General features: G+C 37.5%; 1 protein-coding gene across 1 annotated transcript in view; it reads left to right on the top strand.

Moving 5' to 3' along the window:
- The window catches only part of STAM (signal transducing adaptor molecule), a 79374-nt gene extending 68803 nt beyond the window's left edge, over nucleotides 1–10571 (top strand). Inside the window, exon 14 of the mRNA XM_025930380.2 lies at nucleotides 9251–10571. Coding sequence (XP_025786165.2) covers nucleotides 9251–9482 — 232 coding nt within the window. The 3' untranslated portion in view covers nucleotides 9483–10571. The remainder of the gene's footprint in view (nucleotides 1–9250) is intronic.
- Nucleotides 10572–16850: the final 6279 nt, after the last annotated feature.

The following is a 16850-nucleotide window of genomic DNA, read 5'->3' as shown; positions in this document are numbered from 1 at the left end:
ACCTTCAGTTTCTACAGAAAAATCTGCTGATAGCCTTATGGGGTTTTCTTGTATGTTAATAAGTTGTTTTTCTCTTACTGCTTTTAAGATTTTCTCTTTAACTTTCACTGTTGTAGTTATAATGTGTCCTGGTGTAGGTCTTTTGGGTTCATGTCTTTTGAAGCTCTCTGAGCTTCCTGGACCTGTATGTTCATTTCATTCTCCAGATAAGGGGAAGTTTTCAGCTATTATTTCTTCAGAGTAAGTTTTTTGGTCTTTTCTTTCTATCTTCTCCTTCTGGGACCCTGTAATGGGAATGCTGTTCTGCTTGATATTTTATTAAAGGTCTTCATTTGTTTTATTTATTTTTTCTTTTTTTCTCTTCTGTTCCTTCTGGATGAGTGCTGTTGCTTTGAATTCCAGTTTGCTGATCAAACTTTGGATTCATCCAGCCTGCTGTTGTACCTGCCTTGTATATCTTCCAGTTCACTTATTGTATTTTTCAGTTGCATAACTTTTGTTGGGTACTTTCTTATATTTTCTCTTTGTTCAAGATAAAACTGTTCATCCATTTTTCTTCAAAGTGTGATCAGCTTCTGAGCTTCTTTATGATCATTACTTTGAACTCTGTGAGGTTGCTTGTTACAGTGTCATTAATGTCTTTTTCTGATATTTTTTTCTTGTTCTTTCATTGGAACATACTCCTCTGTTTCTTCATTTTGCCTGACTTTCCGTGTTTGTTTCTTTGTGTTAGGTAGATTAACTACCTCTCTGTCTTGAAGGAGTGGCCTTGTGTGGAGCACAAGAAGCATAATCCCTTCTGAGCAGAGCTTGGTGCTCACAGGGTGTCCCCTGTGTGGATTGTGCATGCTTGTCTGCTGTGTCAGGGCCCAGTCTGTGGTGTGGGAGTGGGTAGGGCTGGTGCCTGATTGGGCCGTGACTCACAGATGTGCTGCGACGTGGCGGCAGGCATGGCTCTTGCCCTCACCTGACCATTTCTCGTGGCTGTGCTGGGTGTGGGCAGAGTTCTTCACTGTGGCTCTAGCTAGCAGTAGGCTAGATAGCTCCAGAATGGTAGTTGCTAACCCTGACATTCTCAAGGTAGGGTGAGGTCACCGATATGGCTCCTACCAGTTTCTCTGTCCCTGGAGAAAGTCCCAACAGTTTCCTGCCTCTCTGGTGGGCACTTCAAGATTAGTAAATATTTCTTGTTTACATAGAGTCCAGGCGCTTTTCAAACTGTTGTTTTAGTGTTGGGTTTTGAGTGAGTCTCCATCTCTAGCTCTTCCAAGAACAAGTTCCCTGAAGTCTGTGGCTTTCCTTGATTAAGTCACCATTGTTTTTCCAAAACCCAGCATATTTGGAGCTCTTCTCATGCAGGATCTGAAGGTTGGGGTGCCTGAGCACAGACCCCTCGCTGTCCAGGGAAAATGTGTGTATATTTGAGATCTCTCCCAATTGTAGATCACAGTGCCTGGGATGGGGTTCTTTGTCCAGACGGTATCTCTGCCTCTCCTGCCTGTCTCAGTGGTATATTTTTTTGTCCTTTGTTGCAGAGGCTTTATCCAGTTTTCTGGTCTTTTTCAGAGTAAATTATTTCATGGGTTTCATCTTAAACCCAGCCCATAATTTGGTTTTGTTTTTATTTGAGTATGTGATGATACTTGCTAAGGACTTTAATGAAACTTAAATTCGATAACTATAATTTATTATCTTCCACAAATTTCATATGAAATCTAAATGTTTTTATCATTACTGTTATAGAATTTGTAGTTCTGGGATGTGTCTTAAGACAAATATTTCCTTCTTTTTGCCCTACATTGGACTTTAGTATATATCACGGCAAGATAAACCATTTGAAAGGAGAGATACAAGAAGCCATATGCCTCTATGGTTTATGCATCAAGTAGCTGAATATGAAAAGACAGGCCCATGTTTTGGCTGTTTATTCCTAATGCCTATTCACGTAGTTAAATGATTATATATGATGAGATTTATAATGATATGTTTTTGCTGCTTCAATGGGAACCTAAACTGAAGTCTTTCTTTTAAAGTGAATAAAAGATAGGCAGTAAGAGTTCAACAGTGTGTCATTCTAGAAGTCACGATATTCTTCTGACTCACAGCTGAAGTTTCTGGTTGGCACAGGCACAATTTGTAGAAACCTTTCCATTAGTGTTGGAAGTTTCCCAGGAATGCTGCTCTACTAACATCACTGTGTTATTCATTCTCAAGAGTCATACAGGGGATGCTTAGGGATCTTCACATGTCATTTTGTGATCACATCTAGTATTCTGAAGTGACCATAAGAAAAAGGGTAATGGGGAGGCCTATTATAGCCATTAAAAAACAAGGAATTTACAACTGGGTTATATAGGTTAGGAAAAAAATGTTATGTGTAGCTCTTTCTGTTCTAAGACTTTTTTTTTTTTTTAAGTTGAGATTGGAGGAATATGAATACCCTTCGGTGGGACATAAGCAAATTGGTAGTGAGCAGCTGTTCTTGGAAGAGTAACATCCTTTTTTTTTTTTTAAACTAGATACAAGGTAGGTAGGTATTGTTGAGAATGTACATAAGGTAACTAGGAACTTCTTCGATACTTTACTATGGAGCCAGAAGTGCTGCCTCTTTTCCAGCTAGTCCTCTGTTACTGTGTCACATACTGCTCTAGCAACCTTGTTACTAGAGATTGCTTGGGAACAGTTCTTAGGTCAGGGCCTGGAGAAATTGTCCTTGTAAATGAACTAATCTGTTGGTAGGTGCTTGAACTTACATTGTGCTTTAGAGCTGCAGTGTCTTGTTGACTTTTGTCCTCTGTTGCTGTGTCTGCTTCTGCAGTCAGGTCATGGAAATCCCTGGTGCAGGTCCTTCTCTGTAGTCTGGGGCCTCATCTGCTGATACATTGTGGCTGTTAATATCATCTCTCAAGAGATACATGCACATTTCAGTAGGTGCTTTTTGTAGAACATTTCCTTAAAATATTTAGCCCTTTTTAAAAACCTGGCTAATTCTGTTTATTCTTTAGTTCTTAGAACTTTGTCTTTACTAGACCACCTGTTTTGCCTTCCCTCCTCTCCAGCACTGTTCCTCTTCTGTTGCTGTCACAGGACCCCAGCACACGGTGTACTGTTTTACTGTCACTTTTTAACTTGCTTATATCCCTAAACTATATCCCTAAACTATAAACTTGTTTATATCCCTAAACTAAACTATTGAATATGGAGAGCTGGAGCTAAGTCTCTTTCACCTTTTTTTTTTTTTTTTTTTTTTAATGTTTTAATAGGGGGCGGGTGGAGATCGTGAGCAGGGGAGGGGCAGAGAGTGGGAGACAGAGAATCCCAAGTAGGCTCTGCACTGTCAGCACAGAACCCAAATGCAAGTCTTGAACTCATGAACTGTGGAATCATGACGTGAGCCGAAATCAAGAGTAGGACGCTTAGCTGACTGAGCCACCCAGGCCCCTCTTTCACCTTTGTATGCATACTGTGCAGCCCAGAGTTTTACACCTGGTAGGAACTTGGTAAATATTTGATAAATAAATATTTAGAGTTGATGGGAATTTCAGGTGCTGTGTTAGGGCCAATGAGATAAATTTTTTAATTTCTTGCAAAGGCTTCACAAAGGCACATACACATATATACACCCATGTATACCACATATTTATAAATATGTAAGAAAATTTGTGGGGTGCCTGGGTGACTCAGTTGGTTAAGCATCTGACTTCAGCTCAGGTCTTGATCTTGCAGTTTGTGAGTTCAAGCCCTGCGTTGGGCTGTGCGCTGACAGCTTGGAGCCCGAGCCAGCTTCTGATGCTGTGTCTCCCTCTCTGTTTCTGCCCCTCCACCGCTCATGCTCTGTCTCTCTCTCTCTCTCTTTCTCTCTCTCAAAAATAAATAAACATTAAAAAAAAACTTTAAGAAAACTTGTGTTACGTGTTTAAATGAGGAAATTGATGACAAAGTAAATGTAGGATAACAAAATTGGGAAGAGCAAGAATTGGGATTGGAAGTATACCTGATAGAGGTGTACTGCTTTGTCATTACGAGTCATGGTCCATGAGCAATTATTTTGTCTTCTTTTTTTTGGTGGACAGGTTTTTAAGTGTCCCTCAGTTCATACCTAAAGGCAGTTTCTTATTCTTTTACATACACTTTTGGTTCGTGGACCATCACTTGTCCAGATCTCTGTCATCCTAGGACGATCTTACTGGTAATTGGGTAAGGTAGTACTGATGCACTTTCCTAAACCACAGGATTATTAGCTAGAACTACCATGTTGTACATTAGATGACAGCTTGTTCAGTCTTACAACTGAAAGTATATACCCTTCATTCAGGATTCCCTCATTTTCCTCAACTCCCAAGTCTTAGTAACCACACCTGTCCTCTGAGATTGACTCTTGATTTCTACATATAAGTGAAATAATATGGTATTTGTCTTTCTGTGTTTTATTTCACTTAGCATAGTGTCTTCAGGTCTCATCCAAGTTGTCACAAATGGCTGAATTTCCTTCTTTCTTGGGCCTGAATAGTATTCCATTTGTGTGTACGTGTACGTGTGCGTGCACGCACATGTGTGTGTATAAACCCCATATCTGTATCCATTCATCCACTGATGGACACTTAGGTTGTTTCCATACCTTGGCTGCTGTGAGTAATGCTGCAGGGTAGGTGGGAGTGCAGATGTCTCTATGAGGTCCCGACTTCAGTTTCTTTAGATATATATCCAGAAATGAGATTGCTGGGTCATATGGTAGTTCCATTTTTCATTTTGGGAGGAACCTTCATACTGTTTTCCAGAGTGGCTGCACCAGTTTACATACCCAACAACACTGCACAAGGATTCCCTTTTCTCCACCTTCTTGCTAATACTTACCTTCTTTTTAATGATCGCCCTTTTAACATGTGTGAGGCAGTATCTCATTATAGTTTTCATTACCATTTCTCTGATGATTAGTGACATTGAGCACTTTTCATGTACGTATTGATCATTTTATGTTTTCTTTGGAAACTGTATATTCAGTTCCTCTGCCCATTTTTTAATTGGGCTGTTAGGGTTTTTTGTTTTTTTCTTCTTTTTTTTTTTGCTGTTGAGTTATAGGAGTTCTTTATATATTGTGGGTATTAACCCCTTATTAGATAGTGATTTAAAATATTTTTTCCCATTCTATATGTTGCCTTTTCATTTTGTTGATTGGTTTTTTTGCTGCACTTTGTAATTTGATGTAGTCCCACTTGTTGATTTTTATTTTTGTTGCCTACACTTTTGTTATCATCCAAGAAATTGCTGCCAAGACCAGTGTCAAAGAGCTTTTTCTCTGTTTTATTCTAGGAGTTTCAAGTCTTTTTTTTGTTTGTTTTTTAATGTCTATTTATCTTTGAGACGGAGAGAGAGACAGAGTGCAAGCCGGGGAAGTGCAGAGAGAGAGGGAGACACAGAATCCGAAACAGGCTCCAGGCTCTGGGCTGTCAGCACAGAGCCCAATGTGGGGCTCAGACTCACAGACCATGAGATCATGACCTGAGCCAAAGTCAGCTGCTTAGCTGACTGAGCCACACAGGCACCCCTAGGACTTTCAGGGCTTAAATACAAATCTTTAATCTGTTTCAAGTTCATTTTTATGAATGGTATAAGACAGAGGTGCAATTTCATTTTTCTGCATGTGGTTATCCAACTCTCCCAACACCATTTATGAGGGAGGCTATCCTTTTTTTATTGAACATTCTCGACTCCCTGGTCAAATGTTAGGTGACCATTGATTTTAGTTTCTTAGCCTCAAGGTGCTTACTGGTTATTAGAGGCAAACACATACAGATTATGTAACGATCACATAAATTACAAATAGAGGTACTTGCAGGGTGCTTTAGGAGCCTTGTGGTTCGGGGAATGTTTACAAGAAAATATGCTCAAGCTTGTTATTCTTAGCCTGGAGGAAAAAAGTAAGAAAGATTTTCTGTCATGAGCAAAGACTTTGGTAGTATGAAATGGCTTGGTATCCATGGAAGGAGTAAACCAAGGAGTTATAAAAACGTGTGGTACATTTTAAGCATTATCAAATAGTACAGTTTTTCTAAAGGATTCAACTCTGGTCGGACAGGGGAGAGATAGGCTTGGAGTTACTGACAAGGACAATGAATGGTCCTAGATATGTTAAGGAGGTTGGGTCCTGTGTGGGAAAGCTCGTTAAAGGGCTTCAAGTGGCAATAATATAGATGAATTCTTAGGGGCTAGGTAAGAAGCTGGGTGACTGTATATAGTAGACAAAAAATGATTGTCTAAAGGATAAAATGATAAGAGATGGGGAAAGTTATTTAGGAGATTGACAAATGATTGCATATGGGTGACAAGGTAGGGAGCTAGGGCAGAGCAGTGATATGAAAGGGAAGTATTGGGTGAATTGCTGGGATCTGCCCTTGGGTGGATGGTGGAACTGTAAATTGAGGCAAAGGATATAATACAAAGCAGGAATGATTACAGTAATAGCTGGCATTTATGGGGAGTTTCAGTAAGTACCAGGCACTGTACTTTATGCTTTACATGTGTGAACTCATTTACTCTAATAACCTATGAAGAAGGTACACTGTCACCCCTCTTTTATAGATGAGGAGACTGAGGCATGGTGGGTAAGACTAAGGTCCCACTTAGGACACAAAACCAGGCATTTTGGCTCCAGAGCTTACCACTTAGTCTCAACATTTTATCGTACAGGTATTGTGACCCTTACTAATATAAGTAATGACATCAGATCTGACTTCTTCCAGTATTTTATATCTCACAACACAACACATAGATGATAAAGGTTAATGCCTTTAATCATTACTTGAGTGGTTACATTAGTTGGTGGAACGTGGCAGTAAGCGGATTATCTATGATCATAATGAATTGGTTTAATTTGTGCCAAGTACAAGAGCATTGAATTTACAAATGACTGATTTGTAAACAGTGTAACGATTGAAAAGTTTAGAAATAGGCAACATTTTGAAAATTTTGGGCAATTGCCCAGTGCATAGATTGTTTTACATTTTTCATAGAAAGGGTGGGGGAAGAAATCTCAGTATTAAAGCCCTGAGTATTTCTCTTTGTATAGCTAACCTAGTGCCTTGCACATAGTTGAAACTCAGATAGCAGGTTGGGAACGGGGAGAGAGGAAGCAGAGGCAGCAAACAGTTTGAAGGAATGTTTTGGTGGATTAGGAGCCACGCACAGTGGAGGGTGCCTTGGATGGGAGCACTGACACTGATCGTTTTCAGCGAGAGGGAAGGCTGAATCTGACAGTGGCATGGTACCGATACTAACTGTGGTCAGGGTAGATCGAAGGCTTCTTTCAATGCTCCTATATTTCCAGGGAAGTAAGGGAAACAAGGGTATTAAGCTTTCATCTCCCCCACTGCACTGGAACTACTCTTGTCAAGCACTGGTGATTTCTGTATTGTCAGATCCAGTGGTCCCGTCCTTTTTGAAATACTGTCTCCACTTGGCCAGGACCATTCTCTCTTCGTTTTCCTTCCACCTTATTGCCACTCCTCAGTCTTCTTTGCCTAGTGCCTCTTTATCTTTCTTGTTTCTAGGTCTAGAGTTCAAATAAGAAGTATTCACTTAAGTGTTGAGTGAATGATTTATTTCTCAGTAGTCACTCCCCAGGGGATCTCATTCAGGCCTGTGATTCTGAACACGCTGTGTATGCCAATAACTGTTTGATGTATTTCTAGTCCTGACCTCTCATTGGACTCCAGACCCATCTGTTATCTTTTGTGAATCTTCTAGGTCTCTCACTTGATGTGTTTACAACTGTACTTTGATTCTCCCTCCCCAAATCTACTGTGATGCTTATCTGTAGTCTTCCTTTCAGTGAACGGCCACTCTACCAGGTACTCCATTCTAAAACCTCAGGCATTCTTGACCACTTCCCATTAGCAAATGTTGATGGCACTACCTTCAAAATCCGCCCTTTCCTCCCCTCTTGACCATGTCCACCATGGCTCTAGCTGACTCTCATCTCTCACATGGACAGCCTCCTTTCAGGTATCCTTGTATCTATCATTGGTGCAAAGTGAGTCTGTTAAAACCTAAGTCAAATTACATCACTCTTCTGTCCAAACCAACCAGTCCTTCTCAACCATCTCACTCAAACAGAATCCTTGCTGTGGTCTCTAAGGCACTATGTATTCAAAGGCTGTCCTCGCCCTTCCTTCTGCCACTTAATGTTATACTGTTCTCCCCTTTGCTCACTCTGCCTCCATCATGGCCTCCTCTCTGTTCCTTGAACATGGCTGGCATTTTTCTCTTCTCTAAGGCTTCTGTATTTGCTCTTCACTTTGCCTGGTACACTTTTCCCCTCCTAGATAATCAGTATGACTCCCTCTCCCACTTTTTTCAGCTCTCTTTTTATTTTTTTTTAATTTATTTTAATTTATTTTAATTTATTATTTGTTTTTTTTTAATTTTTTTATATGAAATTTATTGTCAAATTGGTTTCTATACAACACCCAGGGCTCATCCCAACAGGTGCCCTCCTCAGTGCCCATCACCCACTTTCCCCTCCCCCCACCCCCCATCAACCCTCACTTTGTTTTCAGTATTTAAGAGTCTCTTATGGTTTGCCTCCTTCCCTCTCTGTAACTTTTTTTTTCCCCCTTCCGCTCCCCACTGGTCTCCTGTTGAGTTTCTCAGGATCCACATATGAGTGAAAACATATGGTATCTGTCTTTCTCTGTATGGCTTATTTCACTTAGCATCACACTCTCCAGTTCCATCCACGTTGCTACAAATGGCCAGATTTCATTCTTTCTCATTGCCAAGTAGTATTCCATTGTATATGTAAACCGCATCTTCTTTATCCATTCATCAGTTGATGGACATTTAGGCTCTTTCCATAATTTGGCTGTCTTTTTAAACGTTGCCTTCCCCTACCACTGTTCTAGACTGGAATCTCTTGTCCCAGGTACCCTTGGTCCTCCTACTTTGCTTTATTTTTCTTCATACCCATTATTACCACTTGACATATTATAAATTTATTACCTTTTTTCTCCTACTAGAATTTAAGCTTCATGATGAGCTCCAAGCTCTTTTTCCTTCTTTCTTTATGATATCCCAGTGCCTAAAATAACAGTGTTTGGCTCTTAGAGGTGTTTAATAAATATTTATGGAGTGGATTGATTGAATGAATGAATGAATGAATGAAAGTGTAACGAATAGCTTTCCTGTTTATCTCTATCTACATGGCTGTGTAAGTCAGTATTGATCTAATCGAGTGTTTTTTCCCCCTCCACAGCACAATGGTCAGTTCTGTTCAAGGAAATACATACCCCAACCAGGCTTCAGTATATAGTCCTCCTCCTGCCGCTGCTGCTGCTACTGCCGATGTCACTATATACCAGAATGCAGGAACTAATATGTCCCAGGTGCCAAACTATAATTTAACATCATCATCGTTGCCTCAACCCGGAGGCAGTCAACAGCCACCTCAGCCACAGCAACCATATTCTCAGAAGGCTCTGCTATAGGACTTGGGATTCCTCTTTGTGGCAAATACCTGCTAAAAGCCGCTGACAATGTTATGAGATTCTTTAATATCTTAAGGTTTGTTTATCCTCAGCTTATAGGAATCTATCTTGGTCTACAAGTTCCAATATTCAAGAAGGTAGAACTCTCTTCAATTTGCACTGACTTTTTAGAGGTTCTCCCTTCCCCCGCCCCCTAGAGGAATGAAACTACTTACAACATTTAATTCCTTTCATAATATGAAAGAATTGATACAAGATTATTTGTCTCATGAAATTGCCTGGTCTGCAAAAAGTCAAACTTAAAAACACTGTTGTGGCAAACGTTATGTACATATACTGCTGTGTGACTTCATTAGTGGCCATTTTGAATCACAATGGTGATCATGTGAATATATTTAACACTGTTAAATTAATTTACATTGCTATTTTATTTTAATCATGAACAACTACCATGTTTCATAATGTTTTGTGTAAATTTAAGGTAATTACACTATCCCTTTAAACTGCAAGAGAACAAAGCTGTAGCATATTTACGTGAAGGCATTATGCTGTCCATGTTCCAGTTTCACATTAAACTGAACCTTCCTTTGACTACTTGTGAGCTAAACATACGTATTTTACGTCTTTCTGTAGCCTCTGTGTACTACTAGCTGTCATCACACCAGCGTACAGGAGCTAAATTTTTGGTGCAATTATAGCAAATGATGTTCCCTTTTACACTTTGACATTTCGGCATGACATTTCAGGATACTGTGGGACCATGAGACAAAATTAAGTAGGATCACATTCTTTATATCTTATTTTTAAAGGAATAATGTTGGTTTACTTTTTCCTAGTTGAAGATAGAAATTAGATTTCTGAGCTGTATACTGTGTTTCTTGGTGGCAGTGACACCAAAGATAGAGGCAATGGATAGAAATTTTTAAACTGGAAAGAAAACATGAATTACACTACATTTTCAAAGTCTCTTGTAATTATTTAGGATATAAACAAAATTTGACTCATCTGTCTTTTCCCACTAGTAGTCTTTTAAATATGTCTTTAACACATTGTATCCTTTAATTGTTCATTAAAATGGATATAAGTAGATGTTTCAAAGTCTTCTATATTCCTGGTTTTGCTTCATAGTTTGTATATTTATTCTTCTCTTTCAGACTGGACTTTTGGGGCTCTTCTCTCGTAAAGTTCTAATGGGATTATTTTGGCTTCCTATTCAGGAGTATTTGTGAGCAAAGGCTTTCCTTTTGATCTGTATGAAATACGTTTTCCACCGACATTTTAATCTTAAATATTTATCATTTCCGTAGTTGTGCTATACTGTTATTTAACACTGTTTAAACAACTGAAAAATTGAGTTCAGGATTATATTAAATGAATTGACCTAACGTGCTTCATACCATAAGTAAAAATTTAATGTGTATTTTCGAAGATCGCAGTCAGGTAGCTTGTTCCTTTCCTTTTTGACAAACGATCCCATCTGTGGCAAGTAATCTCAGTGGTGACTCATGTTGGAGGTTCACGTTTACAGCATCATCTTCACCTCCAATATGTCATCCTAGTGGTTTGTTTTCCTCAGTTTATTTGTTTGTTTTATTTTTTGTGTTTTCCTGCGTGTAGAGTATGTTGCCCTCAAATAGTAATTTTAAAACTTGAATTCACATTTTCCATTAAAATTTTTAATATATTGCTTCTTGATAAACATTATCAAACAGATTATAATCTTTTTCATTCCAACTTGAATATTCTAACTGATAGACCTTTTCCCAAGTCACATTGTATTTTTCTGTCTTTTGATGAATTACTCTTTACCAAACTGGCACATGTATCATTTTCCCAGTTTATCTTGAGATCCTTCATGCTGTAACATCATTTATGTAGTTTCTGGTATACTTTTTGCCCTGTAAAAGTGAATGAATGGTGAAATGAAAAAAAGCTGCCCTTATTGCAGTGTATATACATTTTTCTTACTTATTACATTACTAGGCTTCAAAGAATACTTAAAAACTGATACTATGTTAGTTTGTGCTTTACGTTTATTTGGTATAAAAATACCAGATGGAAAAATTCCAGTGGAGAGGAACCCCAGGATTTGCCGTCATTCAGATGACATGGCAAGGATAGAAATAGGAAAGGACCAGTTAGGAGCATAAATAAATGATTTTGTTCTGAAACCAGCATATGTATCATACTTTCAAAAAGTCTTTTTAAAATATGACTGTCTCCCCCTTTTTAAGGAAGAGAATTATTTATACAATGAATTGACTATAATGTTGATTTCTGTGAAGCAAATTTTACTTCTCAGTTTATTGCCTTTATAAAATTTGAGTGTGTATGCATAAACAGTGACATCTAAATGGAAAAATTCAGCCAGTTACTGCCTAGTATAAGTAACTGACAAACCCCACAGCCAGTTGGATGTGATAATGTATCAGTGCCACAAACCTGCTAGGACTCATGTATAGTGTGTACTTACTGTGATTTTATAGTCTTTCCAACTCAAGGATCGCCCCTCTCTGTACCTCTCCTACTCAGCAAGGGACCATATTAGGGATGTAAGAGATTCCCATCATTGTGTTCATAACTTCTGGAACTTTTGTTTCTATACCTTTTAATTTTTGTATTTAAAATGCTTAATAGGCCACTGGCATTACTTTTAGTACAGTTTTCATGTATATATCACATGTATAATTCATCTTAGGATACCTTTAGTCCAAAGCTTTAAGTTTATATAAGACAAATTAGTGTCCTATGTGATAAACTATGCAACTGTAAAAACTATATATTATTTTCTAAAATGAGGTCCGTTAGTATTGCTGGTCAAATTTTCATCTGTTTAATACTTTAAAATCACTGTTTTCTTTTTCTCATCTTTTTCCTTACCAGTTGTACTAGTAATTTTAGCTGTCTGTTACATTACTTTTTAAATATTTAATAACAAAACCGTAAAGTTTTCATTCTTACATCATTTTCTTTTCCTTTTTTTTTTAAATCATTTAACTGCCTGTACCCCTTAGAATAAAATGTATAGAAGAAACTTACCTAAATATTTTCTGAGGCCTTTATGTTCAGTTATCTTTTACTTGAGAATCATGTTTTGATTAAGTATTCTTGCCAAGTGTCTAGATTACTTTGTGTACTGTTTATGATGACATCTTCTCCCCCCAGTTTTTGATCATAGCTATCTGACTTTTATGTATTCTTTTGTAGTGTGATCTTCATTTGAAATTATAAAACTTCAGTCATTTTTTCTGAAGTTTCCCTAGATTCAACATTTTGTTTTCTTACGTTCTAGAGTATTTTGAATCTCAGTATTTAAAATCTTAGATTCCCGTGCTGAACAAAATCTAGCATTTTATTTGTGATAACTTGGGGTCATTCTTTCCTTTGCTGATTTTCTGACTCTAGCGTATCCTAATACTTCTCACTACCACGATTGTGTGTTTGCTGCTGCTTGTAGACTCACAGAATTTCTGATGAGGATTACATATTAAATTATTGAGTCAGCATTCTCTCAGATAAAAGCAAAGGGATCGGTTTTAATGATCTTCGGGTGGTCAGAAACTTAAAAAAAAAAAAAAGTAGTTATGTCTATTTGAAAGAAGAATTGTACCCCAATTTTTTTATCTGATGACTCTCATCAGTAACAAATATTTTTAAGTATAAAGCTTCAGGATACATATGTATATATATTTACAAGTTGTACAGGTTCTACTGTTGTACCTTATACAGCGCTTTGAAAAAATAGACATCTTAGAAAGGTGAGGGAAGAAATATTAATAGAAATTCTACTGGTTTCTTCCTGTATCTCTGGTTCATTTTGTCTGTGTCCTAGGTTGAAGGAAATTTGCGCCTTTACAAAAAATAGCCTCCTTTCCCCCTCATTCAAGCCAAAATAACGACTTTGTAAGTAGTTTTTAGAAACGTAATCAGTAATTAAAGGACTTTATGTTTCTGGATGCATGCATTTTGGCATGTTTATTTTAAAAGACTTCTCATACATAACCTTATAGTCATATCTTAAGATATTGAAATCACTGAAGAGAAAGGAAAATCCTTTCTTCTTGAAAATTCTAATTGTTAATTATTTTTCTCAAGTTGGTTACCAAATTGGAATAAGACCAAATAAAATTGATAACCACAGCCAAGTTAGAAGTATGTGCCAGTTACAATAATGTAACTATCAGATTATTAAATAGCTTGTTTATGGCCTTACGTTATTTTGGTTGGTTCATGGCTTTTAAAAAACAGAGTAAATGTAATCCATTGTTTTCTGTGGCAGGATATAGGAAGTTTTTTAAGTGAAAGATCATGACGTATCTTGTTACTTTAAAAAGAGATATGGTATATAAACAGTTGAGAAGGTTTTCAATTAATTATGTGTAATAGCTAGCCAGTTTAGATGCCAGATATGATGAAAGTTCCACGTGATAGGGTTGTTTTCCTCAGAATCAGAAGCACACAAAAATACCCATATACTGTTTTAGTTAGAATTTGTCCCTCTTCCCTCAGAGAATGGAATGTTTAAATATAAGTATCTTTGATATTCTGTAATTTAAAAATACAGTGATGACACACTTCAAATGCGTTGCTGAAAACGACTGAAGAAGTTGGAATCAAGTGTACAGGTAAATGCACTTACTTTTTACCAAAGAGTCTTCACTGTCAAAGTCCGTTTCTATAAAGGGTGGATGGCACATGATAAAACAGTTCGGTTAATTTGCATTGTGAAATGTCTCCGTCTGTGACCACGTGGATTTCTTGTGAAGAAAGTGGTGGTACTTTTTGATTGAGAAGAGTAAGGATAAGAACTAAATTAGATTGTAGTTTACTGGAGTTCTTTTCTGCTCTCAAGTGGAAATTTCAGTTCATTGCCCTAGGAAATCAGAGGACTGGATTTTAACCCGGATATATATCTTTTGTCAAAAGAAGATCTTACTAGATAGGTGATCTTGGGCAGTTCCGTGAATCTCTCTGGGCAGCCTTCTTGTTTATAAACTGTAGTGTTCGTGTAACTACAGAAGCCTTTGAAGCTTGCAGACATCCTGTGCTTTAGGTCCTCTGCTTCTGCCTACCTTGAATATCCCTGCCTTTCAGCCTGAATAACACCTGTGCCAGCGCAGTTACCCTGTCATAGTAGAGAAGGAAACAGGATGGGATGGGGTAGCATACTGTGGTACTGACACTTGGGGACGTGATTTCTGGCATTCGTGATATACTTCCTGAAGGTAATTGGGTATGTTATTTCTATTAGCAAATTCTTGAGGCTTTTGGTTATGTTTGAGTGACCTCACCAGGAACATCTGCATTCCAGGTAGAAGTGCTTTTATTTAATGGTACTTTCATTTTCACTGGTGCTGGTATGGGGGTTGGGGGATTAATAATTACAGCTCTGAAGCCTATACTGTTTTTGTATATTGCTTCAGCCTGAATGAGATACAGGTATCATCAGACTAAATAAAGCGTTGCTGTTCTCGACGTCCTCATAGACACAGTAGTACCATTGGTCTCAATGACTGAAAATGATGGAGGCCACGTGCTACACTTGCCATCCTTCAGCTGTTTTGTTTACTTAGTAAGCAGATTGCTTGAGACGTTAAAGTGCTTGGCTGAGAGCCTGTTTCTAATATTCCAAGTAAGATGCAGAATCAGCAGTGGCATTTTTTTTGTATCACAAATATTTGGCCTAGAAAAATGCCATTATACATTGTTTTGTTACAAGTTATCATTATAAACATTAGCTGTTAAAGGTTGTTTTTTTTTTTTTCCCTAGTCAACCTTTTTCTTGTGTGTCAGTTACATGTGTCCTTTTATGTAGTTCTATAAGACATTTCTTTCTTTTTTTCAATTTTTTTTTTATTTCAGAGTTTATTTTTGCAAAGGAATATAAGTATAATAGAATAATATCCCCCAACCAACCCCATCTTCATGCTGGGAAAGATGGCTGTGCCTCCTGACAAATGGACTTACATTAAAGTCACAAACAAAAAAGTTACCTCTGAGGTATAGGAATGTGCAGTTCCTGGCCTCCCCCAAAATCCCCACTGGGACAGTTTTTTTCTGTAGGACATTTCTAAGAATAACGTGTTTTAGCTTTCTTGTACTTTAGAAGACTAGATACCTTGCTAGTATTAGAAAAGTCTGTTTACTAAATTAGTTTATGCTATTTAATGGAATCTGGTAAAGAAGGCCTAAATCAAGTATTTAATAAAGTGGAAAAGAAATAAGCTTTGTAGAGCTCTTTTTTGTAGAAGGGGAAATATAATTTTCCAGTTGATTATCACTGATTGTGTCAGAGGGAATAGTCGCTGCCCTGTGTAGAGCCTTTTTTGCTGTCTCATGCTAATTTGTTCAAGAATAGTCTCAGAAATGAATACTTCTTGGGATTTACCAAAAAAATGTTCTTTATCTTACATCACAGTAGAGGTTAATTTTGTCTTTGTACAGTTAATATATTTTTCTTCTTTATAAAAGCTTACTTAGATTCTGATTGGTTTTAGTGAAGTGTTTTGAAATCAAAACATCAGGACAATTTCATTTCATTCATGTGGTTGCCAAACATTGATTTACATGGAGGGGGGCATTTAGGCCAATGTACTTGAAATGAGAAGACTCCCAGTGCCTGGAACGGAAATACATCAGGCTGCAGGCTAAATTACTGTGCTTTTGTTTACTCCATTAAACCAGGAGTATTTCTTCCCTGCGTGCCTTTCATGTATTTGAAAGATGATAATTTCCTTCAGGTTTTTAGCATGATAGGAGCAAAAATGTTTTTAGTTAACTTTGATCCAGCATTTGTTTGTATGTAACTCTTCTGACTGGTATATTTGAATGGCAGAAAATCCCGCCAGATTTTTATTTGCTGAAGAATACTCACTCGAACATGGTCCTGTTGATGCCTTCGGTAGGGAAAATTTTAAATTAAGCAGTGTCCAGTGTATGCTCAGGTTTGTTTTATGTATAATTCTGAATGGTCAGAGAAACTGTTTTCAAAAATTAAGCAGAAGAGGGTAATGAGAATAATAGCTAAAGAAGCTGAGTTTAGGTCCTATGTTTTAGCACTTTTGTCAAAAGTAAACATTTTGAGATTATAAACTTTGAAGTGCTGTTTTCCATATTTGACCAAGAGATAAGCATCACTAAATTAAAACTGAGTAGCATGATCTAAATACTATGTTTAATATCTTTTAAAAGTAACATCTCTAAAATTTTTTTCCCACTAATTCATGGCTTATTAATCAAATGTTGTTTATAACTCATTGTTTTCTAGATATTTATTCCAGGAGCTGTGGTTTGAGAAATATAAATGCTCTGCAGAATGCTTAAAATCCCCTTAAGAGAAACCTGAACATGGGCATTTGTTTCTAAGAG

Source organism: Puma concolor, chromosome B4 (assembly GCF_028749965.1).
Source record: "Puma concolor isolate L17-30 chromosome B4, mPumCon1.1.hap2, whole genome shotgun sequence".
In the NCBI taxonomy this organism is placed as follows: Eukaryota; Metazoa; Chordata; class Mammalia; order Carnivora; family Felidae; genus Puma; species Puma concolor.
This window is presented reverse-complemented; position numbering and strand designations above follow the sequence as displayed.